At 34.6% G+C, this 27,991-nt stretch overlaps 1 protein-coding gene across 3 annotated transcripts in view; it reads left to right on the forward strand.

Annotated features, from left to right (window-relative positions):
• The window catches only part of LOC149808067 (uncharacterized), a 69,780-nt gene that overhangs the window by 33,109 nt on the left and 8,680 nt on the right, over nt 1–27,991 (forward strand). Inside the window, exons 9-17 of one of the 3 annotated variants that reach the window (XM_089973268.1) lie at nt 81–151; nt 4,670–5,026; nt 8,288–8,410; nt 12,328–12,488; nt 13,110–13,205; nt 15,347–15,560; nt 16,523–16,994; nt 21,647–21,933; nt 24,761–24,925. In XM_089973268.1, the coding sequence (XP_089829394.1) occupies nt 81–151; nt 4,670–5,026; nt 8,288–8,410; nt 12,328–12,488; nt 13,110–13,205; nt 15,347–15,560; nt 16,523–16,994; nt 21,647–21,933; nt 24,761–24,925 (1,946 nt within the window). The remainder of the gene's footprint in view (nt 1–80; nt 152–4,669; nt 5,027–8,287; nt 8,411–12,327; nt 12,489–13,109; nt 13,206–15,346; nt 15,561–16,522; nt 16,995–21,646; nt 21,934–24,760; nt 24,926–27,991) is intronic. The other 2 variants (XM_089973273.1, XM_089973279.1) reach the window with 2 other exon arrangements.

The raw sequence follows: 27,991 nt of genomic DNA on the forward strand, positions 1-27,991 counted from the left end.
TTTAAATGTAGATTTTACTTCTGGCTCATGAAGAAGATATTTGTTACTAAGGTGTATGATTTATCTCTGTTTTTTTATAGGGTTGAATTACTGAGGCAAAGTCCCATGGTTGAGATGACACGAAGAACTCCTCGCAGGAAGTCAAATGCTGGTAATAAAAATTGGTTTTATTCAAAGCATAACTAACTGTAATTGCACCCTTAGTATCCCCTTAAATTTGTGTATCTTATTGTCTTCAAAAATATTCTTTTACACCTGGAAACAACTCAAAGAAGTGGTGTATGCATTTTTATGTGCATTTTGGTCAGATAACAAATTTAATTGGTACCGATACAATAGTTGGGTATGACAAATTAATTATTGATAAAAATTGCATTCAGACTTTTAAAATTTATCCCGTTTGATTGACATTTTTTTCAATAATTAAACTACAGTTATGATATCTAAAATGCAGTAATGAAGTATGACATTTCAGTGGGTTAGCTAAGACACACACACACACATGTCCATCTGTAGAAAAGATTGATTCTGCGACGTAACTTTTTGTTTGCTGTGGTAATTTTTTTATATCTAAAACCTCATGTGCCTTGCCCAGGGTTAGAGGAAGAAGCCTTTGTCCAAGATTAAGGTCATTGGAGCTGAAAATGTGATTTTCCTTTCCACATGATATGTCGAGTTTCCTTGGCCTCATTTTTATCAAATGTCATAGAGGGAATACATTTGGGCATGGGCAGCTGAAGCTGAGGGGTTTCAGATCAAGGTTGTTTTATCCAACATGGTATTTTGTGGTTTTGGATTGACAAGCCCAAGTTCTTGGATCCAGTTTTATCAAACTTCATAAGTACCCTTCATTTTGGCATAGGCAACTCCTTATTGATGTTTTGGTCCATAGGCCAAAGGTTAATTTCATTGGAGCTATCAATGTCATTTTGAGTTCCACATTAGTCCACTTTTCAAAAGTTTCCTACACCCAGATTCTGTCCACTTTATATCTGCATTCAGCGTATCCCCCAGGGGTGTAAAATTGAGGGTACAAAAAAAACCTTGGTGTCAAAACTGGGGGTCAAATAAAAAATGTGGGTGTCAAAAATGTACTGACAAATTTTCATACGACTCGTACTTTTTCAGCTTGAAATAGGATATTGCAACTTGCACAACATACTCTCTCTCTCTCTCTTTCTCTAAACATACAAATACACCAACATGCACAATTAACAAACAAATGCATTGTCCATTCAAAAAATAATTTTATTAGTTCATTTTTCTTTTAAAGATGTACTTTTAACAGTTAACAATATTATAGCCCAACACATTACATATAAGCCAATACAAAAAGCCAAATAAATCTTTTTAACCAAATGGGAGTTAATTTACCGCCTTTCATCAAATGTGTACTATCATAGGTTTCATTGTACTTCGTCCTAGAACACATTTATCCAAATATCAAGGAGGATACTGATTCATCTTCTTTCTAATAAGTTACACTTTAAGATCTTTCTTTTATTGCAGTAAAAGTTAAAAACCAACAAAATCTGCAATGACCCACTGACTTTGTAATCCAAATAACGCATTTGTCTCTGCAAGTTTACTGTTATAATGTGTTCTCCAGATATCTTATGGCGAATGAGGGCCTATTTTTAAAAATTCTAACATCCTGTCATGAAAGGATTATTCACTTTTGCAGTCTTTCCAATCACGCAATCAGAAGTCACACCGGTAATCATAATGAGTATTCCAGTCAAGGGAATAATTTTCTCCATTTTTCATTAAAGTTAGATCCACAGTTACTCTTTTGTGTTCTGCTTCTTTCACTTTCTTTGCAAATGTTTTTAGTGCATGACATTTTAATCTGGTGATCACTTTCTAGTGCAATGAGGCTTGATGTTAAATATCTAGAACAGCTTGCTGAACTCGATGGAAATCGCGAGAAGCTCGCGAGATTAGGGGAAGCTACTCTGTCATAACATTGTCTATGCTAGTGTGGTTCATTGTTTTATATGTTCCCTGTGTTGCACTTTGCTATACGAATAGAGGAGCGCAAGGCAGGGAGCAAACAAAGCAGGGAACCAGTCAGTGCCTATACGCAAAGTATATACGATGCCATCCATCGTCCAATGCATTGGGTATTAAATAAATCATGATCATATTATGAAAATCATTTGCGTCAAAAAAACGCACAGTAACAAAATGTGTGCATCAATTTTTTCCAGTGTGTCCCTGACGCACACATGTGCGTAAAGGTAAACACTGGCATTACACTTGAGAAAGGGCAGCTCCGATCTGAGTCTGTTAATTAAGAGATTAAAGGTTGAGGTAGTGGACGTAAATTTGCATCCTTGGTTAATTCAGCTGATATGGACAGTTTTCATGAGACTACACTTGGACAGCAGCAGCTCCTAATTAGTTATTGGCCAACATAAGGTTACTGAGCAGCATGGAGAACTTTCCATTTTGTGAAGAGATAAAAATTGAAACCTCAGAGTGGCTGAAGTAAGATTTTGATGTGGATTATGCATAATGATATCGTGTCAAATCATAGATGAAAGACATCTGAAATAAAATTATGTTAATTTTACATTTTATGTAATAGCTTTTGTGAGTCGGTGATAGATTCAGCCATTGTTCAATTAGCTTTTGTTAATTGTATTATCTTCTACCATCTCCCTTTGAACATTGGATTGTTAGGGTCCTTTGTTGAAATGCAGAAGGTATATAGTAGTCACCTTTTCTGTCTCACCATCTGTTCACATTACATCATTTGGATCGGTGAATTGCCTGTTACAGGTAGATGTACCTTGTAAAGTTTTCATCTTTTTGGATCCAATTTTGACAGGGCTATTGTCATTTTTCCTTTAATTTGTATTCTCCAATACAGCAAAGACTTTAAACTAGCATAGTTAGGAACCATTCAACTTATTCTGATGCAGATTTGTTTGTACATTGTCTTGCTGTCTTATATGTGCATTTTAAGTGTTTGTTTCGTCATATCCCCTTTGAATAGAGTTATGGCCCTTGACAGTTTACTTAGTTTCTTAACATGAGTCATTGCTTGTAAAAGCCATTTAACATTCTGATGCAACATGGTCAGGGCCTGAAAATTTCATTTTTGATTCACTGGTCCAGGACAAGTAAGACGGTAGGTTGTCCAGGTCCACACAAGCCAAATACTGGTCCGAAAACTCACTCTGGCACCTGAATATTACTAAAGTGCATTAACATCAACAAATAACAAGAAAAGCAGCAAAATGAATACAAACTAAAACTTCACACAACTACTTTATTGCTTGTTTAACCAAGTAATTATTTTTGTTGCCTTGACTTTTAAAATTTTTAAATCACATGATCATTCTATTTATTGATGGATCCTCTTTGAATCTCATTTATGTGGTTAGCTTAAACTTCAAGTCTAAACGTCTTAACATTGGATACAAATATCAAATACTCAAACAAAATAGAACTCATTTGCCATTCAAAGGTCATTCTGTGAAGCAGATAGGAAAAGTTAATTGTATACAGACAGTGGCCCCAAAAGTAACAATTCACTAGGCAGATAGGAAAAGTTTCCTCTGACCTTTCTCTCTCTGTTTCAGATATTTTGACATCTTTTGTGGTCAAAATATCTAAAATAGGATGGGAAAGGTCAGAGGAAATCTACTTGGTACATTGCTCAACCTCACATGATCTTGGCCTTCAAAGTGTATGTGCCAAGTGCCGTGTTTTTTTTTTTTCAGAAGAAAGCCGTGTGCAATGTTCTCAGGACAGAAATCAACTATTTCTGGTCCCGTGATAACTGGTTGTGCACCCAGCTTTGTTAATGCTCAGGCAATCAGAGGCTTGATGATTGAGAGGTGTAGAATTTATTTACTAGCAGTAACCTTTCTGGTGCAACAAACATGTTGTCAGTTTGTTTCACATGCTATTAATGGGTCAGTTATACATTTTTGGATGTGCCTTTGTATAAGGCATTTGAACATTTGGCAGACTGTGGTTATACCATACATGTGGAACGAAACATGCATGATCGCTTTTCATCGTACTCGACCCATTACCAAGACATTTTACAGTAATTGTGGAAAGTCCAAATATATTTATTTTTATCAAAATTTCCACCCATTTCTGACCTGCAGCATTTTAATCCCTTCGGCACAATACAGCATATAACAGACAAATTCTCTATGGATGATTCTTGCTTTCTGCCAGTATATCCTTTCCATACTTAAATGAACTCGTAGCAAATATCCCAATACTACTGATGCTTAATTTTTGCTGTGGTTGAGAACAAACATTTGATTGATGAAGATCAAGCATCGACTGGTCATCAAGGCGTTGGATGCTAAATTTTCTAATTTTTAGTAATATTGTACATCACAAGTCTCCCAATATCGAGCAACTTATGCTTGCATCAGTGCACTTTATGACTCTTTTCATATGTCTTAAGGATTAAAAATGCAATTTCTTCACTTTCTATGGAAAAATAAGAACTATTAAAAGGTCCAGCAGGCTAATACTGCTTACATATGATCGGTATACAGATAAAAAGACTGTTTTGGACCTCGGACTTCCAAAATTTTCAGGCTCTGTCGTGGTGTGAACGTCTCCAATACCTAGGTGTACCTTTTATCCAACCATCACAGTTTTAGTTTTTAACCACATAACAACTCCTTTTCAGATTTAAATGTAACAGTCCCTCCCTTAAACTTTGATGACATTGATCTGGACGAGAGCTTGACCATCACAGTTGAGGCTCCAGAATCCAATTCTGATGGCACGACTGTAATCACTGCTGCTCAGAGCTTAGAGCCTATTGAGTGTGTTTATGTTCCAACTCAAAGCATGGAACCTGAGAGCACAGTTACCTCTACTAATGTGGATACACAGAACTCACAGATAGGGGACGGTTTGGGTATTGCTACAGGTCCCTCAGAAGTAATGGTGCATGATAGTTCCCCAAAGAGAGAGGAGCCTGCTTGTGAACAAGTGCAGGATCCAGATGTAAGCAGTAGCAGCACCACTAAACCAGAATTAGGTAAGTCTTCTTTCTTCATAGGCAAAGCAGTACTCACCCCCGACTGATTGAAAAGGCAGTGTGCTGTATGTATCTCAGTGCATTTTTTAAGTGCATTATTTGCACTTCATTGGTGAATTCAAGCAGAGACATATATGAATCAGAGATTGGAAACTGGTTGATGAAAACTGGTTGATAGAGGAACGGCCCTTGTTGATTTTGTATGGTGATACTGAGTATAGGAAAACACAGTTATGTTACAAGTCTACCACTTCATGTCTTCAAATTTTGCCATGAAATGCAGATTGATTTAATTATTCTATGACCTGTCTGAGATATAGCAAGGGAAAAAAAGTGTTATTATCCTTTGTAAGGTTTCTTTGAAATTTTGTAAGTAAAGGAGTTGAGACCTCTTAGATCATGCAGGTAATGCAACTTAAGGGTGGGAGTGACATTGACAGTAAAATTGAACACTAGTTCTGTTGTATAAACCTTTTATGGTTGAAGCAAACTGATTATATCAAATATTAATAAAAAGTCAAATGAATTTACTATAAACTGCATAGACTCGTAAGCGATTTATTTGTAAAGAAACAGCATTTACTAAGACCTGTAAAAAGTAAATATTGTTCAACTTTAAACATAGTTTGAACAAATTTTCTGTTTGCCAGATTATTTGTTCTAGTTCATTTTCATGTGTTTCATCATACATGTATGTTAGAAAATTAAATCATTTGGCATCATTTAGGAGCAGAGTACATTTTCTGCAGATATCCCAAATTTTGAAAACCAGTTTTTATTTTAATGCTTTCTTTATTGTTACATCTCTATGGTCTTTTACTAAGTAACAAAAAAGAATGAAAACCAATAAGTTTTGTAAAATGCAACAAATAATTTTTTCCCCTTGATTACAAAGAGAAAATTTGACAAGTACTTACAGCATTGTTAATTAAATACTAGATAGTTCTAAAAGTTCTATCACAAGTCAAAATGTATGAAGTTACAACTGAATTCAAGTGTTAGACCACTCCAATGGCCTAGTGGTTGGAGCATCCGCCTCCGATGCTACACGTCTGCATTATGATGCCCCAGTGCGAGACGTCACTTTAAACTGCCACACTGCAAACATCATAGCAATATGACTGAATTTTTTTAAAAGTTACATTAAAGATCCAATCACACACACACGAATTCATGTGTTATTCCAAATAAATTCCAATTTGAATGTGTTGATATGCCTGTAGCCTTGAATGTGCTACTGTGCCAATGACCTGGAGTGTGGTGAGGTGTCAAGTCTTTTGCTATATCACATTAATATAATCCAAGAATAACACTGAGCACTTTTTGTAATTCGAGTAAATAATAATTTGAATAAATAAATCCAACCAAATCAAAATCTGAACACATCAGTAAGACTGATTCTGCTTCAGATGTTAAGGCAAGAATAAGTAATATTTTTCAAATAAACATTATTGACATAAAAAGCTATGACACATTAATAGAGCTGGGATATAAGTCAATCTCCTCTCAAAAATATTAAAAGTTATCAACATTTTTATGAATTTCCAAGTGGAAAACTGATGTCCTAGACTCAGATTCAAATAAACATGTTTATCTCCATTGTTAATAATCTGAAAATTTGATCTATAATCTTAAAGAAATATTAGTGTTGTATTATTTTGTTTACAAAATAAATGTCACTTGTCAGGTACACCATTAATTTGATTTTGGACAAGAACAAAATACAAATGTACAGAACATATAATCATTTAAAAAGAAGCCAACAAATAATACAAATTAAATGGATATAACAGTGTGTTTGTTAGCATTGTGATTGACAAATAGGTTGAGTTTATAGATACATGTACATTGTAATGACTAAAAATTGTCGGAACACCTTAGCCCCCCCCCCCCCCCCCCCCTCCAAAATGTGTTACCTATTGCACTGGTTCTAATATTATGGCAGGTTGTTATATATATATATATATATATATATATATATATATATATATATATATATATATATATATATATATATATATATATATATATATAATAATAATGATTGGAATATATAATGTAAATACTGGGCTAAACCAGCTCAGTTAGATGCACAAATCAATTTTGAAATTTAAATTGTTTTTAAAAATCTAAACATTATATATATATTAAAATGATAAGCATATATATTGTACTAAGCTCTTCAGGTAATGGGCTTAATGTCTAAACCAGCTGAATTATACGTACAAATAAATTTTGGGAATTTCGTTTTTGTTGTTTAAATTCATGTTTTTTACCCTGGAGGGAAAAAAGTGGCTATGAAAAATAGTGACAGTTGGCCAACCAGAAACATACATATTTTCTTTGGGTTTTAGTAGTCTGTACAAGTGAATAATCTGGATAATCCACCTCCAGATTATCTACATTTTACTGTGTATTCCATTTGCTCAGTCTTATACCTTTCTATATGTTTTGTGCAATTAATTTGTATTTGGTGTCATTTAAAAGCTAAACAGTTTCCTGCAGTCAGAGCAACATTTGAAAAAGTCTTGCTGTCCTGGAAGCAATTTAAGGAGTGCAACGGCATGCAAGAGTGATCGCTTTCCTCTAAATAAGCCCTGACAAAGTCAAAATTATCACTGTCAATGTCGTTTCATTATGCATGAATGTGATCAAAGTAGAACAAATTTTAGATGATGTTTAAAATATCAGAAAAATGGTTGAAGAGTAGTGAATATCACGTGAAAAACAAACATGTAATCTTTTGATTCTTCAAATCTGAAAAGAAACTTGTAAGTACAATTTTGTTTTGCACATTTTCTCTAGAACTTGTATTCAATTGTGGCTGCTTTGGTCTGGTTCTTGGTAAAATTGTTATCTTACTGCCATCAACTGAATCAACAAACAATAAAGACAAGTAGCTTTTTGATTAATCAATGCTCACAGTTTAGAACAAAAATCAAACAAGAAATCAACTAAGATGCCCATGGTAGTTTTCACACTTGGGTAAAGTATTGTAATTTTAATAGAATTAGAGAATTTCGGACCACCAAATTAATTAGATTAAGGGGTGAGCTTGAATAATTGATGTTTGGATAATACAGGTAAAGAAGATGTAAACAAAGAACAAATTAAATTAAGCTAGCAGGATGAATTACTCGCATAATACCAGTATTCAGGTGAAATGAGCTTGAATAACTGAGAGTCTACTGTATTTTAAAGTTTATCAATGTGTGTCTTTGAGTTTTACGGTTCTCATCATGCCACATTTTACACCTTTAGCAGATGGAGAGCATGATGTAAAGTACTTCAGGAGTTTGTTGGTGCATCACACAGAGAGGCTGACCCTGCTTTGTGACCAGTGGACAAAACCTATGGACAGCACACATGGACTTGCTGAGGATGGTCAGTGTTTTCTAAATATTATAAGATGACTCTTTAATGTTTATTGAATAAAAATAAAAAAAATTCTGTGGCATTGAAATGGAAACATTAATAGCAGTATAGCACTATCAATATCCTACATCCTCTGGACCAAGGTAATACTGTCAACATAAGTGGACAATAGGTCATATTGTTAGAAAAATTCATGTAGCACTCATATCCTGTTAGAAAACACATATAAAAATGGTTGTCCTCATTTGAGCTACATCCTATTGTCGACAAACACGTGTCACTAAACAATTCACTTTATTTGTTGTTGCTGTATAGTTGTTGTTTACATGCTACCAATACAAGTATTTAAATTGGCCTCAATTTTTGGTCTGCCTGAGACAACTATCAGCTTACTGAGGCTACCTAAAGGATGAGACTATTCATAGAGAAATGAAAACGTGTGAGCAAAATAAAAAATTTCACAAACATTGTTGTGAGATGTCCCTTCAGTTAACTTGACAGCCTGATATCTGGTTTCAAAAGGACTTCCATTTTTTATTGATGTGTTTATACACTATATATTTTCAAATGGGATGTGACTGATACAGTTATTTGCTAACATGATCTTTTTAAAAAAAATTGCATTTTTTATGTGCATGTACTTCACGCATTATGGATTGTATAACACAAATGTAAGTTGTCACTATACAAGTATATTTCAAACTGGTTTTGTCTTAATTTAATCAAAATTTACATTGTTTATTTTTCTCATAGTGTAAATCCTATGCACTGATAAGTTATCCATTACAGATGAATTTCACTTGTCTGCTAAGTTTTGATTTTTGTTTCAGTACCCCCCACCCCAACATTGTCAACAGTTTATCCTCAGTCCCGAGGTTGTCAAGCTAAACTGGTAGTACTGTATTGCTCTTGTATAAAAAAACCGTTAACTATCAATTCTGCATGATTAAGTGTGGTTCTATAATTTAAGACATCAATGCAGATAGTTGGGGGTGGGGGTGCTCAGTGTTTCACTCAGGTAATTGGGAACAAGTTGGAAGGAATCAGTTTTTCCTGACCTTGAAAATATACTTTAATTTTTCAGACATCATGTAAAGTCAGGAAAAACCTTGGAATTTTCCACCACCACTTGACAGAAACAGTTATGTAATTTTGTCGTAACTGAACTGATTGTGAGTTAAATTTATTGAGTTCTGAACAGAATATTTGAAGTTGCAGTACAGATGATTTGGGTGCTTGCCAAAACCATATTTGTATAGCCAATCCAAACACTCAGTGGATTAGATTCGTCTATTGTACTGGTTATTTCAGGGAAAGCTAGATATCTGCATCTTTTCTTAACTGAAAGGTATGAAAACCAGTCTAGCATCACAGTATGCAAAATTTCACAAACATTGTTGTGAGATGTCCCTTCAGTTAACTTGACAGCCTGATATCTGGTTTCAAAAGATTGTAATCTAATTTGCATTTCATGCCACCGTTGGTAGCCATCATAAGCAAAAAGTAACTTTTTTCTCGGAAAGATAAACTTTTATGGCATAAGAATCATGGTCCATTCACTTTGGAAAATGTACTAATTGATCTGATTTCATTGCTTTTATTCAAGTTTGTTGCTCACTTCCTTTGATGAAGGGTGCATAGCTTTTATTGATGATTGTAGCCGGCTGGCTTTGATGAAGGGTGCATGTGTTATTGAAGTTGCCACGAAAGGCCAACTGTGGAGGATCAGACAAATGCCCCCTTGTTATGACAGTGATAATATCTAATAATTGTAGAACAAAGAAATAGTTGGCACTGGCAGGTTGGCAGCTAATTAGAAAACAAAGTATTTGTTCAATTTGGGACCTTGGGCATCTGTCAACACGTACGTCCATTTTTTATCTCTATGTTGACCTAATTTGATACTAATAATACACCAAAGGATGAATCTAGTTTGTTTGGTGCAGGAGGGAGAAAGCACATCAATCGTAGTTGCTTATAAGTATAATTGTGGATTTTGGTTCTGATCAGAGAGATCTTATCAAGTATATTGAGCTGCAGAAACTCGAATCACTTTCAGTGATGTCTTGATGGAATCTCTCATGTGCTTTGTGGACTTTGTCAAATCCCATTTATTATCTGTTTGTTCAAGATTCTTTTGAGAACCTTGCCCTTGAAACTGTCTTCTTGCAGTTCTTAGCGTCAGTGAGGAGGAGGGAGATTCACACCTTAGCTGTACATAAGGGTCATTTATGGTTCAGTGGTAATTATGAGTCAATTTCTCTTCCTTGAGAACCTGGGTTTCTGGTAAAGAACCAGTTGCCATTGGGAGTTACAATTCCTATTGCGATTTTCTGTCTCGATTGTGTCTGTGATGGGGATAATAAATGATAGACTTCTCACCCCATTTAGGGTTTTACTACTCTTTGATCACTTCCAATTGGAAATGAATGGGTAGGAATCATTTGTTTTTTCCTATTTATTGCATGCTCTGCTGATATTTGGCATCCACCATTTCCATGTCCTCATTATTAATAGAGCTTATCAGTCCATCACTGAGAAGGACTTTTCCATCATGAGAATTAAAGCCTTCGAAGTTAGGGCTATTGCTACTTTATGGGCTTTTCTATTTTGTTTGTCATCGGAGGATGTGATGAAAGATGTGTTTTGGATGTGACATACTACTCAACTCCTCCTTTTACCATTGGTCATTGGCACAAAAGAGTGAATGCATTTTTTCCTTGGGCCTACTAGTTCTGACACAAAAGGTTGCCCAATTTGGCACTAACTTGAGTAGTGTTCACTCCTACCCTACAAGTGCAGGGCTCGAATTTCTTTGTAGCCAGAAGGACTAGTACACTGAGAAATTTACTAGTCCTGCCAAATCTTTACTAGTCCTGGCCACTAAACAATGTCACACACTTGTATTGAGATTAACAACAATTTTATTTCATAAATAGCATTGTCATATGAAATGCAGAAGTACAGAAGTATAAATCCCGCTTCAACTCATCAATCAGTCAATTCACATTTCTTGTTTCTCAAGATAACCTGGATTCAATTCCAGAAAGGGATCCAGGTTCCTTTCTTGTCCTCTACCTGCACTTGGGGTCCATATGGGGGTTTGTTCTGGTCTCCTTACCAGTCTCCGTAAAACATTGCAGTGCAGTGGTGATCACCTTCAGGATCCCTTCTGCCTTCTCTACAATATCAATTGCCAGGAACGATTATTTAATCTCTCCTCCTTTGCAAATTCTAATATATACAATTTCCTCCTCCTGTTTACATGTACATGTAATCAGTGTAAATGATATGTTTTATTTTTATTTTGGGATTTTCATATAATGCAGTACTGACCATCAAAGTGGATGGAGTTAGTGTCATGATATAATTTTTCACCAGTTGTGTTCAAAATTCACTAATTTTTATCCCACATTTCACTAATTGTGAGTCTGGAGGGTTGGCAACTCTGCTGCTGTTTAGGCGTGGGGTAAACTAATTTTTTCAGCGATGTAATACTTATGTCAAGATTTCTTCCTCTCTTGCTGCCACACACAATCTGGGTCCAAGAAAATAAGGAAGATTAGAACTGCTCATGGGCCTACTAACATTCTAGTCAGGCTTGGTCTGTTGTCTTTTGTTTTCTTTTTGTTGTATCCAGTAAATGACCGAATTTTTTGTTGATTTAAAATGTATTTGAATATCTATGAAAATAGACCTTTCTCTTTTGTGATGTTACGGTGTTATCTGTGAAGTTATGATTAGATATTCCAGGAATCAATTTGTGATTTTAGCCAAGCAGGTATCATGGCTGGGTGAAGGCATGTGAAATGTCGTGAGTATCAACTATGACTGATTAAAGGTGATGACTGTTTAGTGGAGCTTTATCATTTCAACTGGTCTTACTGTTCAGTATTCTCAGTACTGATAATATATTGTCATTGCAGTGAAGGGTCAGATCAGGACTGTAGTTGGCCAGGCTCAGCTTCTGATGCGTCAGAGGTTCAAACAGTTCACTGGTCTAGTTGATAACTGTGAGTTTGGCCTCGGTGAGAAAGAGACCACTTGCATGGATCTGCAGGGATTCTGGGATATGATCTATTTCCAGGTTTGTACAGTGACACATTGATTATATAAACTGTTAATCCAGATTTTCCTTATCCAAATTCAGTGATTTCTTAGATTTCCTTCTCTTATTATTGTAATATCTTTAATTCCTCTTTTTGGGCTGTTCCATTAAAACATACATGGGACCCAGGGAAGGCACTTTTAAAGTGGGGTACTCAGCCATAGATACAATTTAAAATGTTCTTATTTTAATATGTATTCTGTGAAATCAAAGTACCCTGGCGTATATTTTTTAAAAACTGCCTTCCCTGGGTACCATGTATGTTTAAATGGAACAGCCATTATCTGTATGAATGAGATTCATTGAATATATTGCCATTGAACATGGTGCCACCTATTGTTTTAAATGCAACAACAAACAATTCATTTGTGTAATAATGATAAAGGCTATGAAAAGTTCAAGTTTAAATTGACATTGAGAAATGACAAGCAACAAAGAAGGTTAGTAAATGTTGGATGCCTTGCAGAATATTCCTGCTGTTTATTTTTTTTATGCATCAGTTTAATATTTGGTTTAATATAGTAGTACATTACATTTGATATGATTTTAAATTTTAAATTTACTTTTGTTATAAGATTTTAAATGCATTTTCTTTTCAAGGTTGAAGATGTGGACATCAAATTTGAAGAGCTTTCCACTCTCCAAAAAAATAATTGGGTTCTTAAAAGTGATAAACCAACGGAGAAAGTTCCTAGGGTATGAATTTCTGTGACACTATAATATACCAGCAGCAACATGCTTTTATTTCTTAACTGTCGATTTTATAAAGACACTCATTAACATTGATTGATTCTGCTGGCAAAAGCAAAATACTGCATGTAAGGCTTTTCATTTAAATATACATGGTACCCAGAGAAGGCAGTTATTTAAACATATGCCGGGGTACTCTGATTACTTGCAGAGTTGATATGAAAGAACAGAATTCTGAGTTGCATATGAGTGACTATTCTAAATTGAAGTGCTGTCCTCAGGTCCCAAGGATGCTTTACTGGAATTGCCCTAAGTAGAATGTCATAACCTGGAATTGAGTAGCTTAACCATTCACTGGGCTGTAAAGTACTAAAAAAATAAAACCTTGCTCTCTTTCTATCTTTGCACTTTGATTTTCACTCTTTTTACATCTAATTCTCCCACATGGTTTATAAAACCTTGGCAAATCATTGAATTTGTATTGGTGCCTTGAAAACTTCTTGAAGTATGAAAGAAATTATTTTTATTCATGTAAAGCCCCTAAATTTCTCAGAGAGCTTTGTCAGTTTGACTGTGGCAATACAGAGAATAAAATATGGAACTTTTAAATTAAGAATTTTGCTGTTATTTTTCAATACTGTGGAATAGGCAAATAAGTAAAGCTGTATAAAATTGGGTAGATAAAATGACACTCAGCATAGGTAGACAGATTTACGTCCATTGCTGTTGTGGTGCACTAATAATATGTTTCTTCTGCTTTTGTACCTATTATGCAATGATGAGCAAAATAACATGGAGAAAGCTCAGTTTGCACAAGAAAAATACTCCTTGATAAACAAATCATTGGAACTATATGAACCATGTTATGTTTTCATTCAATCACTACGACTATGAAAAATTAAATTACTGGTCTTGAATATATTATAATTTTACCAAGTGTTAAATACCTGTGTTAATATGCTATTTGATTTTGCAAATTTAGAATGCATTTACCACTTCAGTAGGTGTGGATCATTTAGACGTATCTTTATTTTACCAAGTTCCTGTCGATCCTATTGATCAGGTACCCATTCAGAAAGAAAATTGTAATAAATATCAGCCTGAACTGCTTTGTTGTAGGTTCATAAATGCCAACCACCAGAAATGTATAAGCAAAATTATTACTAATACAAGTGGCAAAAAAGCCAAATCTGAGCATAAAAAGAGCAGTCTGTATATTATATGCCATATATACAGAGAACCATATAAAACAAATTGCATTTATTTTTACTACTTTCCTTGATCTGCAGTGAGTTAAAAATCTTGTCACAAATTAGCAGTATTCATGTGGATTAGTGCAAGAATACAGACACAAAACAAATTGATGCATTATTTATACATAACACTCTAACTAGTCTACATGTCTAACTTTTGTTGAATGGTTATAAAGTCAAGTCCACACATTCTGAAAGCTGTAGTATAGAACTATTAAATTCCTCTTTCAAAATTTGTAAAGCTCTGATGATTTGTCCTTTTCATGATGCATATTTTCTTCAGTTTAACAAAATCCCTCTCCTCTAACATTTTTCAGTCGTATGACATCCACGAGTCACATCAATTAAGCTTATGATGTTTAATATTTGGCACCATTTTTTTCTTCTTTCTTCTTCAATATAGACTGGTCCACTACCTAAGTGTTTATCAAATATAATGGATCTGCAACATATGGTTTCAAAGAATCCTGTCTGATTTCTTGGAAACGTGTCATGTATCATTACTGCAAATAGAAAATGAGGAAACTATTTGACATAATGGCTAAATGGTCGCAGATGTCAAAAATATAAGATCAGTAGATGTAAGTCTACAATGGATAAATGCAGCAGCTAGTCACACAACTCTAGCCTTGAACTGTACTCATTATTATGTGTCTTGCTTGCTCCTGATGTCACCAGATATAATCTTTGATCTAAACTTGGAAATTTTTTTTTTTTTTTTTTTTTTTTTTGTATTTAAACAGATACCCAAACGCTAAATTTATTACCAGGGTTATTATCACCGGGTGGGTATCTGGATACTTATTGACATTTTGTAATCTTTATAACTAACATGCTGTCTTTAAATACATCACATGGATAAATAATTTCTAACATTAATTCTGATTGTTACAGAAAAAGCCAGCACAAGTCAGTAACCCTAAACCAAAAACAAATGTAAAATCAAAGTTTGCTGCCTTCCGAGCTCAGATAAAGAAACAGACCCAGTCAGATGGTTTAACATCCCCAGTGGCAACCATCCCTTCAAGTGATACTGGGATTAATGTGTTTGATGCTGGATTCTTCAAAGTGATAAGTCCTGTCAGATCTCCTAAGCCTCACTGTGAAGGTAATTTTAGCTCATGAAACAACAGTTTTGATACATTTTTACTTTATTATTATGGACTGTGGAACATAAAATTTCACCAGTTATGATATAGCAGGTATTTTACTAGATGTAAAATTTACTGAATATGTCCAAAAAGGGTGTATCTTAAATTTTGGTGAGTTGTATTTTAGTTGATGCAGATCTTTGGAGGTTGAAATAAATAAGATAATAAATTTTGATGGGATTTATTTCACAATCACATACAGGTATCCACTGCTGAAACAAAAGCTATATTGTGGTTGCTAAGTATTGTATAACCATTTGTAATGAACATTTTGGGACCATTGAAAATAATTCCATAAAGCCAAATTTTTTATTGAAAATACACGAGCAGTTAGAAAGATGTGCATTCTAACTTAAATTTGCTTTTTTGTCAAGATAACTTGGCAGATCTTGATGTAGCTTTCACTTTGGCGTTAGTGTGTATATAAGTACATCTGTCAACAACTTAGGTTATAGTCAATGTTCAGTTGTTGTAGATGAGGTTCAGTGATAAAAGCTTTTTACTTTTTAGCGATTTGAAAGTTTTTTTTTTACAAAAAGGGAGTCTCTTGATCAATCCAGCAGTTAGTTTTTTTTTTTTATTAGGATATTTTTACCTTGCTGTTATTACCTGAATACTATACAAGATAAATATAGCAAACTTTCATCAAAGGGAGTTTTTTCAACGAAGAAAGGAATTTGTAAAATTCTTTTGAAATTTTATTTATTTATATATATATATATATATATATATATAGAGAGAGAGATTGCTATCATTTTGAAGATTTCTTCATCTTTTTAATCTCCATTCTCAGTAAAGTCTACATTTACTCAGAACAACCAGAAATGTTGACAAAGACATGTTCCTTGCATATTTGAAATAAACATCCATTTTAATGCATTTAAGTACAGTACTTAAAAATTTTATTTCCCATTTACAGCTGGAACACCTAAAAGCAAGTCATCTGAAAACGATTTCGTTCATCCCCAATCACAGGGGTATTTAACTCCAGCACTTATGAGACAAACTCCCTTACGCAAGAGTTATCTTCCTGCAGTTCCCAGCCCATTACTTCAGGATACAACTCCTCAACGACAAAGCAAATGTAGGAGTTCCATCCGCAAGGCAACTAAACAAAAGTGCATTCTTGCATGTGTTGAAATGCAATCTGAATCAAGTAACATTGATAAGGAAAATAGATCCTTGACAGACAGTAACTCTGTTTCTGATAGTGTAAAATGTGAATCTGAAATGCTGAAGTCAACAACACCTTCAGCAGCCTTCCCAACTAAGAGTAGACGATCCAATAGAAAAAGCAGCCCAGCGATAATATTTACAGAGCCTGTAGTAGAGAAAGAGAATAGTTCTACTATTGCAGCCATTGAGAATAGTGAAAGGAGACAGCCTGTTAGGTATGGGATAAGTAAATGCAAGATTTTTCTCAGTTCTTTTCTTTTCGTAAGTGTGTGTGTGTGGAGAATACTTTTCAGTTATAGTTTTAAACTTTCGTTTAAATATAAGAGCAGATGTTTTGCGGAATTTTGTAAGATTTGAATGAGATTGTGGTCCTACCCACTTATATCAACATCGCTTAAGTCAACAAGCCATTTGTGTCAGTGAAAATACAAAGTCTTGGTCCCATTGTATGTTATTACTACTAAAACTATCACTGTTATGTCGACATTGAGATAACCGTACATATTGATAGAAGCCTCAGTCCCAACTTAAACAGATTCTTTGTTTTTTTTTATTGTTTATGTCGACAAGCTGCTAGTTCCCACTCATTCTTTGCACTACAGTTATTTGATGTTGCTGACAGGTTTTAATACTGCCGTTGCATAAACAAATGGGCATATGTTCGGTCCTGGGAAGTTGGTTTTCACTGTGATTTCAATAGCATGGGCAACCTTCATGATAAAATGCTGGCTACAATCTTTTGTAAAAACATTGCACCCTTCATCAAAAAAAGTAAGCACCAAATTTGTATAAAAGCAGTGGAGTCTGATCGATTGCTGCATTTTCCAATTATCAGTGATTGGAACAAATTTATTTGTGTTGTGCAAGTTTTGTTTTCTGCAGTAACAAAATAACTTTGTTTATACTTGTGATGGCTACCAATGGCAGAATAAAATAGAAATTAAATTCATAATCTCTTGAAAGAACAACTGTCTTGGCTAAAAGAGGCTTGCATAAAATTCAGAATTATCGTTCTCCCCCAGTTTGTGTTGCAAAAAAACTTTCATTTTAATTAATTTAAAGTATAAATGCCTTATTAATTTGATTTATTTATTATGCTATGGATAATCTTAATCTTGCATTATTTTTGTGTATTTTGGAATTTGTGAGTGTTTAACTGAAGAACAAGTTTTACTTAATTGATTCAAAACTTTGTGACATTTTTATTTCCTTTTGAGTAGCCACTTTCCCTTGGTAGCCTAATTAAGAAACTGACGTCTGTTTTAGGCTGCCCAAAATCTAGGTCAGTTTAAAGACATGTAGCATTTTGCAAGTAAATAATAAATAAACAGACACGTACTATTGGTGATAACACATATCTAGTAAATTGTTTAGTGATACGTGTCAGTTGACAGTCGATATGCAATATGTAAAACAAGGACTTCCGTTTTTTATTGATGTATTTATACACTATATATTTTCAAATGGGATGTGACTGATAACAGTTATATGCTAACATGATCTTTTTAAAAAAATGGCATTTTTTATGTGCATGTACTTCACGCATTATGGATTGTATAACACAAATGTAAGTTGTCACTATACAAGTATATTTCAAACTGGTTTTGTCTTAATTCAATCAAAATTTACATTGTTTATTTTTCTCATAGTGTAAATCCTATGCACTGATGACAAGTTATCCATTACAGATGAATTTCACTTGTCTGCTAAGTTTTGATTTTTTTTTTCAGTACCCCCCACCCCAACATTGTCAACAGTTTATCCTCTGTCCCAAGGTTGTCAAGCTAAACTGGTAGTACTGTATTGCTCTTGTATTAAAAAAAAAAACATTAACTATCAATTCTGCATGATTAACTGTGGTTCTATAATTTAAGACATCAATGCAGATAGTTGGGGGTGGGGGTGCTCAGTGTTTCACTCAGGTAATTGGGAACAAGTTGGAAGGAATCAGTTTTTCCTGACCTTGAAAATATACTTTAATTTTTCAGACATCGCGTAAAGTCAGGAAAAACCTTGGAATTTTCCACCACCACTTGACAGAAACAGTTATGTAATTTTGTCGTAACTGAACTGATTGTGAATTAAATTTATTGAGTTCTGAACAGAATATTTGAAGTTGCAGTACAGATGATTTGGGTGCTTGCCAAAACCATATTTGTATAGCCAATCCAAACACTCAGTGGATTAGATTCATCTATTGTACTGGTTATTTCAGGGACAGCTAGATATCTGCATCTTTTCTTAACTGAAAGGTATGAAAACCAGTCTAGCATCACAATATGCAAACATAGGGTAGCCACTTACCAGATGGCTGAGCAAACTTAAACGCTGTTACATCGAGTCATTCCTGCATAAAATTATTTATTTTCTCTGGAATTGAAAGGATTACAGTTGTTAAGTCGTTAATCTGCTGACAGATGTGATGAAAGTCAAATTTGTGGTCTAAAATGTTGCATCTCTGAGTTGAACTTTAGTATCAAACTATTACACTATGACATGCAGCTAGAAGTATAGTTTCAAATCTTAATTAGGTCACAGGAGAAATGGGAGCTTTTTGTCCCTTGTCTTTTATGTTAAGAAATGATACCAGCCCCAGTGAGTATCAATACAGGTTTGGGGACTGGTTTATCGCATTACAAGCAGACGTATGTTGATTTTACAGAAAATTCAGTCCTTGTTTTTAATGTGGTATATAATTTTGAAGGTCTTTTTGTCAAAATTTAAATGAACCCATTTGTAATTAGGTCTTTTTAAATCTTGGATTTGTAACAAAATCATCTTAAGGCGTACATGTTGTTTGAAATTCTTGTTTTGGGGTTTTATTGGCACAGATTAATTCAGGATATAAGTTTTTCCTTTACATGATAAGATTCTAATACTTTGCTGCTATTGGTTTTTATTTGTACTTTGATAGGAAATGTATACTTTCAATAACATGTATATACAATGTCCTAGTACATTGCCACCTTGATTTACAACTGAGTGTTCTGATTTCTTTAGAATTAAAGGTTCAAAAGGAAACAAAACTAATTTATGTTCATTATGTTATTGTTTCCTCATACCAACATGACGCCATTCAGAAAAGTAAAGATAGAATGTTTATTTTGTAAATTCAAATGATTTACATGCCAATTTATATCAATTTACAGTCAGACTTGTTTATTGTGATACATTACATGCCAATTTATATCAGTTTACAGTCAGACTTGTTTCTTGTGGTTTAGTGCATGATCATATATCTGACTCAGATGTTTTAGGAGACTTAAAATTGAAACATCTATTGATTTTTAAAATGCATATTTTTTAAGCTAAAATGTTCTTTAATTCCATTCGGTAATGGTCATACAGTCCTACAGTCTTATGTCGACATCCTCGAGCCCAAGGAAATATTGTCGACATAGGCAGATGTCGAGATAAGTGTTGGGGGGTGTCTGAGAAAAAAGATACAAGCTAAATTTGTCAGTATGGGGTGACCTGTCGTCAGTGAGTAGCATTTACACTTTGAGAAAACAAACAATGGAAATTTTGAGTACATGAAGACAAAACCAGTGTGAAATACACTTGTATATTGACAAATTACATTTTGGTTACCTTTGTGTAATAAAATCCACAATAAAATATTGCATCGGTCACATTCTGATATGAAAAACATTCACTACGATATTCAATGTCGGCAGTAGCACATGGTTGCATAGTTGTTATTTACATGCTTCAAGTACATGTACATAAATTGGCCTAGATTTTGATCAGTCTGTTCTCAACTTATTGAGGCTACCAAGGGGATGGGGCTATTCACAGGGAAATGAAAACCTGTCAACAAGTTGGTTTAAACAGTACATGTATTTAGTTACAGAAGTCATCGTGAAAAGTACATAAAAGCGAACAGAGATATGCAGCTGATATGATTAATGAAGGCATAATATTGTATATATTGACACATGCTAATGAGGTATTAAAAGAAAATGATTCTTACAATACAATACTATAACATTGTCAGCTCAAGTGGTATACATTTAAAATACATATCGGAAATAACAAGCTATGAATTCTCTCAAAATACAAATACATGTAGCAGTAAAAGATTTTAATGACAAATACATATACATGTAATTGAAATTATTATCTATAGCCTGTATTTTTTATCCAACCGTGACATTAAAGCCTGGTGGCAGGATCAACTAATTGTTGAATAAAGTACAGGTCTGAATTGGCCGCTTGCCAACATAAATGGTTAGGTGGCAAATTAAAGCCTGGCGGCAAGATCAACTATTTGTTGAACAAATTATGGGTTGGAACTGGCAGCTGGTCAACATAAATGATTAGAAAACAAAGCTGGGACCAAGGGCTTCTGTTGACATGTACGCTTATTTTTTATTTCGACGTCGACATAAGCATGACAATTTTGGTAGTAATAGTAGACCAAGGGACCGTGACTTTGCTTTTTTGTCGAAATAGGTGGCTTGTCGATATAATTTGGTAGGACTGTATATGAAACTTGAAAAAATCAATTTCATCACAGAAAAACCCTGGAAATGATGTGGAAATTTATCTTTAAAAAAGCATGGGAAGCACACTTATTACCACCTGAATGCTGTTGTATAACTCTGCTCCTCTCAATTTGCCACTGGAGAGGTTCTTAAAAATTTATTCTCCACTTCCATCACGAGCTACAGAACAGGATGAAAGAGGATGGTAACACATCAACTCCCTCCCCCATAATAACTGTCAAGTATCTGGGTCAACATCGTACAGTGTAGATTGACTCAGATGACAATTTTGCATGACTTAAGATCAACAATGCAGTTACAGAAAGTGCCAGATATTACTTTCTAGACTAGTCATTCACACAGTATAAAACTCTTTTCAGTAGAAGTTTGAGGACAAGACGCTCTGTAAGCTTCATGGATGACGTGAGTAAACAGGACCAAGAAAACAGTCCAGTGGCATGTGAATTGGAAAGTGGAAGTGACCCTTTCTTGAAATACCTTCAACCAACCAAATGCAACAAAGCGGAGCAGAATGTGAATGATGACTCATTTTCCAAATATCTAAAACCTAGCAACATCGTGGATACTTCTCTGCCTTTTTCATCCCCTGAAGTCGAGATATCCCCAGTCAAGCGAAAGATTTCACCAAGCCAGGAAACTTCCTCAGGTGAATTTAGAATATTCTTTTATTTTTTGTAAACTAAACTTGTTCAGGTTAAATCCCTGCCATTTGCATAAAATGTGGAATCAAATTGTGAAGTAATCAAGAACACATACACACTGGATCGACACAAATAGCCCTATGGTGTTTGAAGGATAACTATAAAACTGGTAAACTTTATGGTCATCGTCTGAAGATGTGCATATCAACAGATCAGATCCTGTTAATTTTGCTAGTGTTATTACCCTTTTTGACAAGGCCTTAGGTAGTCAATGACAGAATCTTGTGAATGCAACTAATCTTGGAGTTTTCATTGGATTGCCATGAAACTTTGTACTTGCTGTATCATTTGAAGATGTGCACATATAAAATTACAGTCCCCTCAATTTTTGTTATCAGTGCAGGTTGGAAGTAAGATGCTAGCTGGTCTTTTTCACCATGTGAATGCAACTTGTCTCCATTTTTTATGGATATCTTTTAAATTTTGTACATGTTATGGTCATCATCTGAAAATGCACATAAAGTAGAACTTTGATTATCCGTCACCCTATTAACCTTCAGTCTCTGTTAACCGTCGGGCATTGTACATCAAAATATTAAAAACAGGTACATATATAGATATTATGATTTTTTGATGACCTGGTCTATTGTATAATATTTTTAATATACATATTCTCTTATCCGTCTATTCTCATGTCTGTCATGGTCTCGGTCATGCACCCTGACGGATAACTAAAGTTCTACTGTTTTGACGTGTCACTTTGCTCCTGTTTTGAGTTATTACTTTTTTCTTCTTTATTCTTTCTCAGAGCTGAATATTTAGAGCAAATCAATTGATATTTTGTTCAAGATCACTAAAGACGCCTACATGACTATTTTCACGTACACTGGATGAGTGTTTATGTGAGAGAATTACAAGTGAGCATCTGTGTCACAGCATGCACCTTACAGTGTACATTAGGCTGCTCCTAAAAATACTAAAATTAGCTTTTCTTTAGCATGTACTTACCCTTAATGACCTTATCTGTCCAGATTAAAAAAACTTTGTGCAAACAGAACAAGGTTTCTTTGACATATGAAAGATATAAAGGGGCTAAATAATCCTCAGCTAGTTTTTAACTGTACCAGATAAATACTTTAAAAGACTGGACATGGGGTACAATTCATAATGTACCAGAGCCAGACTACAAACATACATGCCAACCATTACGCTTTTGGCATAATCATTATGCTTTTTTCCACTAAATTACGCCTTATGCGTAAATGTATTCAGATTACACGTTTTTGGTATATCCCCCCTCCAAAAAAAATTAATAATTTGTTTTCTCATTTTTATTAACATCCCATTAATCCCACAGACCATATTCTAGAAAAGACGGCTTTTATGTAACTACGACATAAGAGTACGCTTGTCCGTAGACTTAAATGCACTTTCCTAACAGTATTATGTTCTGTTTATAGCAGTTGCCCTATTTCCAAGAAATATGCTGGTTCTACTTTCAAACTTTTGACCTCGGTTTCTATTTATAGCAGCTGTATGGTTTAGTTAAGAAAGAACAGACTGGTTTTCTAACTTGTAATCTTTGCTCACAGATTCTTTGTTCAAACTGATAACTGGTACAGAACCAGTCTGTAGGTATTTGGTGCTAAAAGTCAAGCCAGATTTATTCTAGTTGATGCATGTGTTAGAGCAAAAATGTTTTTCAAATTATTTCACAGATGGATTAGAAAAGATGAAAAATCGATTCAGAGATGAACTACTCATTACAGCGTTCCATTCTAGGGCAGCTTCACGCCCCTTGCAGGCTGTGTGGAAGGGATTTTAAAATTGGTCATGGTGGTAAAACAAAGAAACCTTGAATTAGCTCGTTTTACTAACTCCAATACTAAGGTAACTTCTTTTTTCACAGCAGAACTAACAAGTTGTACCCAGTCTGTTTAAGAGACTTTCACAACAAAAAGGGCAAAGTCAGAGTGCTCTTCTTTCCTTATCAGAATTAGCAGTAGATTCCACTGGAGAAAACAATTTTTTATTTGCTTGATAATGCTTTGAATAAATATAAGTTGGCAGAACTGTATGGGGTTTTCAGCTGATGCTGCATCAGTGATGACAGGAACTCATAAAGGAGTTGCATTCTATATTTTGAAAAATGTCTCCGTCATTGTTCATATCAGGTTGTCTCTGTTATATGATGTGCCAGACTGCAGGAAAGGCTGCTGATAAATTAGAACTCATGAAGTATCAAGTTGGCACTCTACCTGACAATGTACTTCATGGGGACAGAGTTGATTTTTTCATCTTGTTTGCCAGCTAAAGGACCCAATAACTGGAAGATATAAATTTCCTTTTCTTTGTCAGGTTATGAAAGGAATATTGGTTTTTTACCATTCTAATGCTGACTGTGAGAGATTCTTTAGCATTGTTAACAAAAGTAAAACTGAATTTAGATCCAGGCTCTGTAATAACCCAGCACTTAGTGCTCTACTTGTGTGCAAAACATTTATAGTCTCAGCTGGTACAAAGTGTTTTGAAATGCAGTATGAGAGTCTGTTGCTTTTTAAAGCTCAAAGTGTTATATACGAAAACTTGAAGCAGTAATTGACGTTAAAAGTCCAGAAGGGTAAATAAATCATTTTGTACATATGCTTATTGAATTTTTGTCATGTTATATGTGGATTACTCTTTTTCTGCTCAGATTACTCTTTGTGTCCACTTGGATTACACATTTTCCTCGCCAGGGGTTGGCATGTATGTATAGAGTGAAACATTTCACTTTGTACAAAAATGAAGACAAAATTAGATAATTAGAAAGTAATTATATATTTCTTGCAGCTAAGAAACCCAGACTTTCCTATGTTCATAAAAGCAGCCTTAAAACAACTCCATCGTCAACAAAACTTAGGAAAAGGAGAAGTGTGAGATTTAGTGCCTCTGCTGATGAAGAAGATACAGGTTCATTCAAGTTACCAACTACTCCATATATTACACACAGATCAGGTATGTAGAACTATTCTTGATTTATCTTTTTCAGCATTCAGTTTGTCTTTTATTATTTCTTGAAAGTTAAGGAATCTTTATATAATTTTAAGCATTTGACATGTATCTTTCAACTTTTTATCATGCAAATGAAACATACAGAATATTTCCTAATTAATGCCCCCTTCCCTTTTATAAAAACAGAAAGTTTTAAAAATGCAGTGTAAGACCTGTGCTTTTCAGTACCATCTGCTTCAAATCCATGATTGCAACAAAAAACTGCAGCAGTCTCAGTTGATCACACTATTACAATACATTGTATAGTAAATTCGTATGCATACATGTACTGTTAAATGTGATGTAATAGATGGGTGGCATGTTCAAAGACTTATCAGTCCTACTTTAACCAGGTGCTGAGTGGGAAAATGAGCTGATGGATTGGTCATTTTAACTGTGCTGACATTTACAGTCACTGAATTCAGTGGCAGAAAGACCCCCAAATGTACATGTGGTCATTATAAGAGTACATCAACAGAATAACTTAAGCTTTCATTATTGTTCTCTAATAAACACAAATACACACCCCAGTATGGAAAATATAGCGCTCAGGAGGAGGGTAATAATTATGGAATATATGGTAATATACCATTTTCAGTGTTTGCCTGATTTTGAAAGACATTTGAAATTTTGTTATAGTCTGACTCTACATCCCCATTTGTTTGTACCCTCCTACCGATTTAAAAAATGAGAACGTTTAATGTGATAAAAAGTGCACAGAACTAAGTCAATTGAATCATTGATTTATAATTTCTAACCTGACTGTGACCAGAATGGCACTAATGCTGGCATCCCCTGCACCATTTCATGCTTAATGGACTTTCCATACTAACACGGTGCCATATTGCGTACACTATAGGCTAGTTTATTTCCATCAGACAACATAATGACATACTTCATCATGTTCGGCAACTGCTGAATAATTGCGTAAATTACATAACATTGAGAGTTTGGAATTATATCCCTCTGCATACATGAACATAGAAATTAAACCGCTTGTTAAATCCACATGAAAAGCAAATTTGTAGTTGTCATTATTTTCCTTTGCTTGATTCGACATTGTAAATATCAGAAGCAGACGACTTATGTATGTACATCTGTAGTCGTGATACACCCCTTTGCTGAAAATGGACTTGTCCAGAAACTGGAAATGGATCCGAGCATGTCCATCTATTACACTGAAAACTTCCGTTAAGCATGAAATGCGCATAAGATGACGGTGTTAGGGCCACTCTTTTCAGAGTCAGGTTAGAAACTATAAATCAACGAATGAATTAAGTTCCTTGCACTTTTTATCACATGAAAGATTTCCATTATTTAAATTGGTAGGGGGGTACAAACAAATGGGTTTGTATTATCAGACTATAGCTTGAGTGTGTGTGAATTTTTAACATAGCTTTAACAATTTTGCAATCATATTGCTATGAAGTCCGCATTGTGACAGCTTATAGTGATGTCTAGCACTAGGGCATCATGCCCCAGATATATAGCATGATGTCCCACCCAGTCACATTATCCTGACACCAGGCCAACCAGTCCTAACACTAACCTCTTAATGCTGAGCGCCTAGTGAGGCAGCTGTTAGTACCATTTTTTTTATAAGTCTTTAGTATAACTCGGCCAGGGCTTGAACCCACGACCTCCCGCATCCAAGGCAGACTTGAATTTGGAATAAACCAATATATAAATGAACCAGATATTAAGGGCTATTCCAGTAAAACATACCTGGGACCCAGGGAAGGCATTTTAATGTGGGGTACTCACCCATAGATGCAGTTTATAATTTCTTATTATTTTAATGTGAAGTCAGTCAAATCAAATTACTCTGACATATTTTCAAAAACCGCCTTCCCCTGGGTACCATGTAAGTTTAAATGGAACAACCTTAAATATCAGATCTATATTCATGGTGTAGTGTTGATGTCATTTTGAAGCCAGGGTGTAGATTTGGTGTAGGTCTTGATTGGATGGTATTCCACCTTTCAGTACACTGTGTGGTTTTGTGATATACTTCTGCAATCATTTTCCACCCATTGGTATTTTTTTTTGTCCATGTTGGTGGAAGCTCAGTATAGTGATCACTTTGACACCTGATGGTGTGATGAACTATAGAATTAAACAAATTAGGAATGGGATTTATTATTACTTGGAATAACAGACAAGGTGGTCTCAGTAGATGTAAAGGTATGTATGAAGAATGTGACCATATATTAGCCATTTCTTGCAAAGGTCTGTTGGTGTATAAGTGAGGGCTGTGTGCGTCAGCTATTTAAAGGCAACAGTGATGTTAAAAGTAGCAATGTATCCTTTTTAAGCTTCTTTAAGACTTGAGTCCATGTTGGTGGAATATTGTATTTCTATAGAATATTCCATATAAACTTTGGTTAAATCACATCAGTAAGCAGCTCTGGGACAGTAATAAATTTGAACATTCAAGTTTATGTAGGGTGTTGACAGGTGTACAGACACGCACATGGATGTCAAAGTGGTCACTATACTGTGGTCAAGATTATGGACTGGCCATTAGGAAACTGCTGACCAGTATCTTTCATTTTAGAACCAGTTTGTCTCACCTTTTTCAGGTTTGGAATATACTTAAGGGCTTGAAATTAGTGGTAGACCTCTTGCCCAGAACTGGTAAATTTCTGGTTGGACCTGTATTTCCCTTTACCCTCATTTGTGCTTCAAATTTGACTCCCAGTTTTCATACTAAAGTTTGTATTTTACTCAGTCTGACCCCCAGCTTTGACTTTCAGTCTTGCACCCCTATGGGGTGGGGATACACTGGACTGGACTAGTAATTTGTGTAATTTTTATGGTCCAAAGAACTGTTTGTTTTGAAATTTCATGGTGTTTGTTTTTGTAATCTTGTCTTTGTATCTTTGTATGTTTTCTAATATTGTAAAGCCTATAGATCTTCTAAGTATTAGTTGCTGTACTAGGTCCAAATTATTATTATTATTATTATTATTATTAGTTAATCTTTTTATTTATATGACATTGTTTTGTGCAAAGGACTGGTGAAGATTC

Source organism: Sinohyriopsis cumingii, chromosome 1 (assembly GCF_028554795.1).
Source record: "Sinohyriopsis cumingii isolate HCF-2022 chromosome 1, ASM2855479v2, whole genome shotgun sequence".
In the NCBI taxonomy this organism is placed as follows: domain Eukaryota; kingdom Metazoa; phylum Mollusca; class Bivalvia; order Unionida; family Unionidae; genus Sinohyriopsis; species Sinohyriopsis cumingii.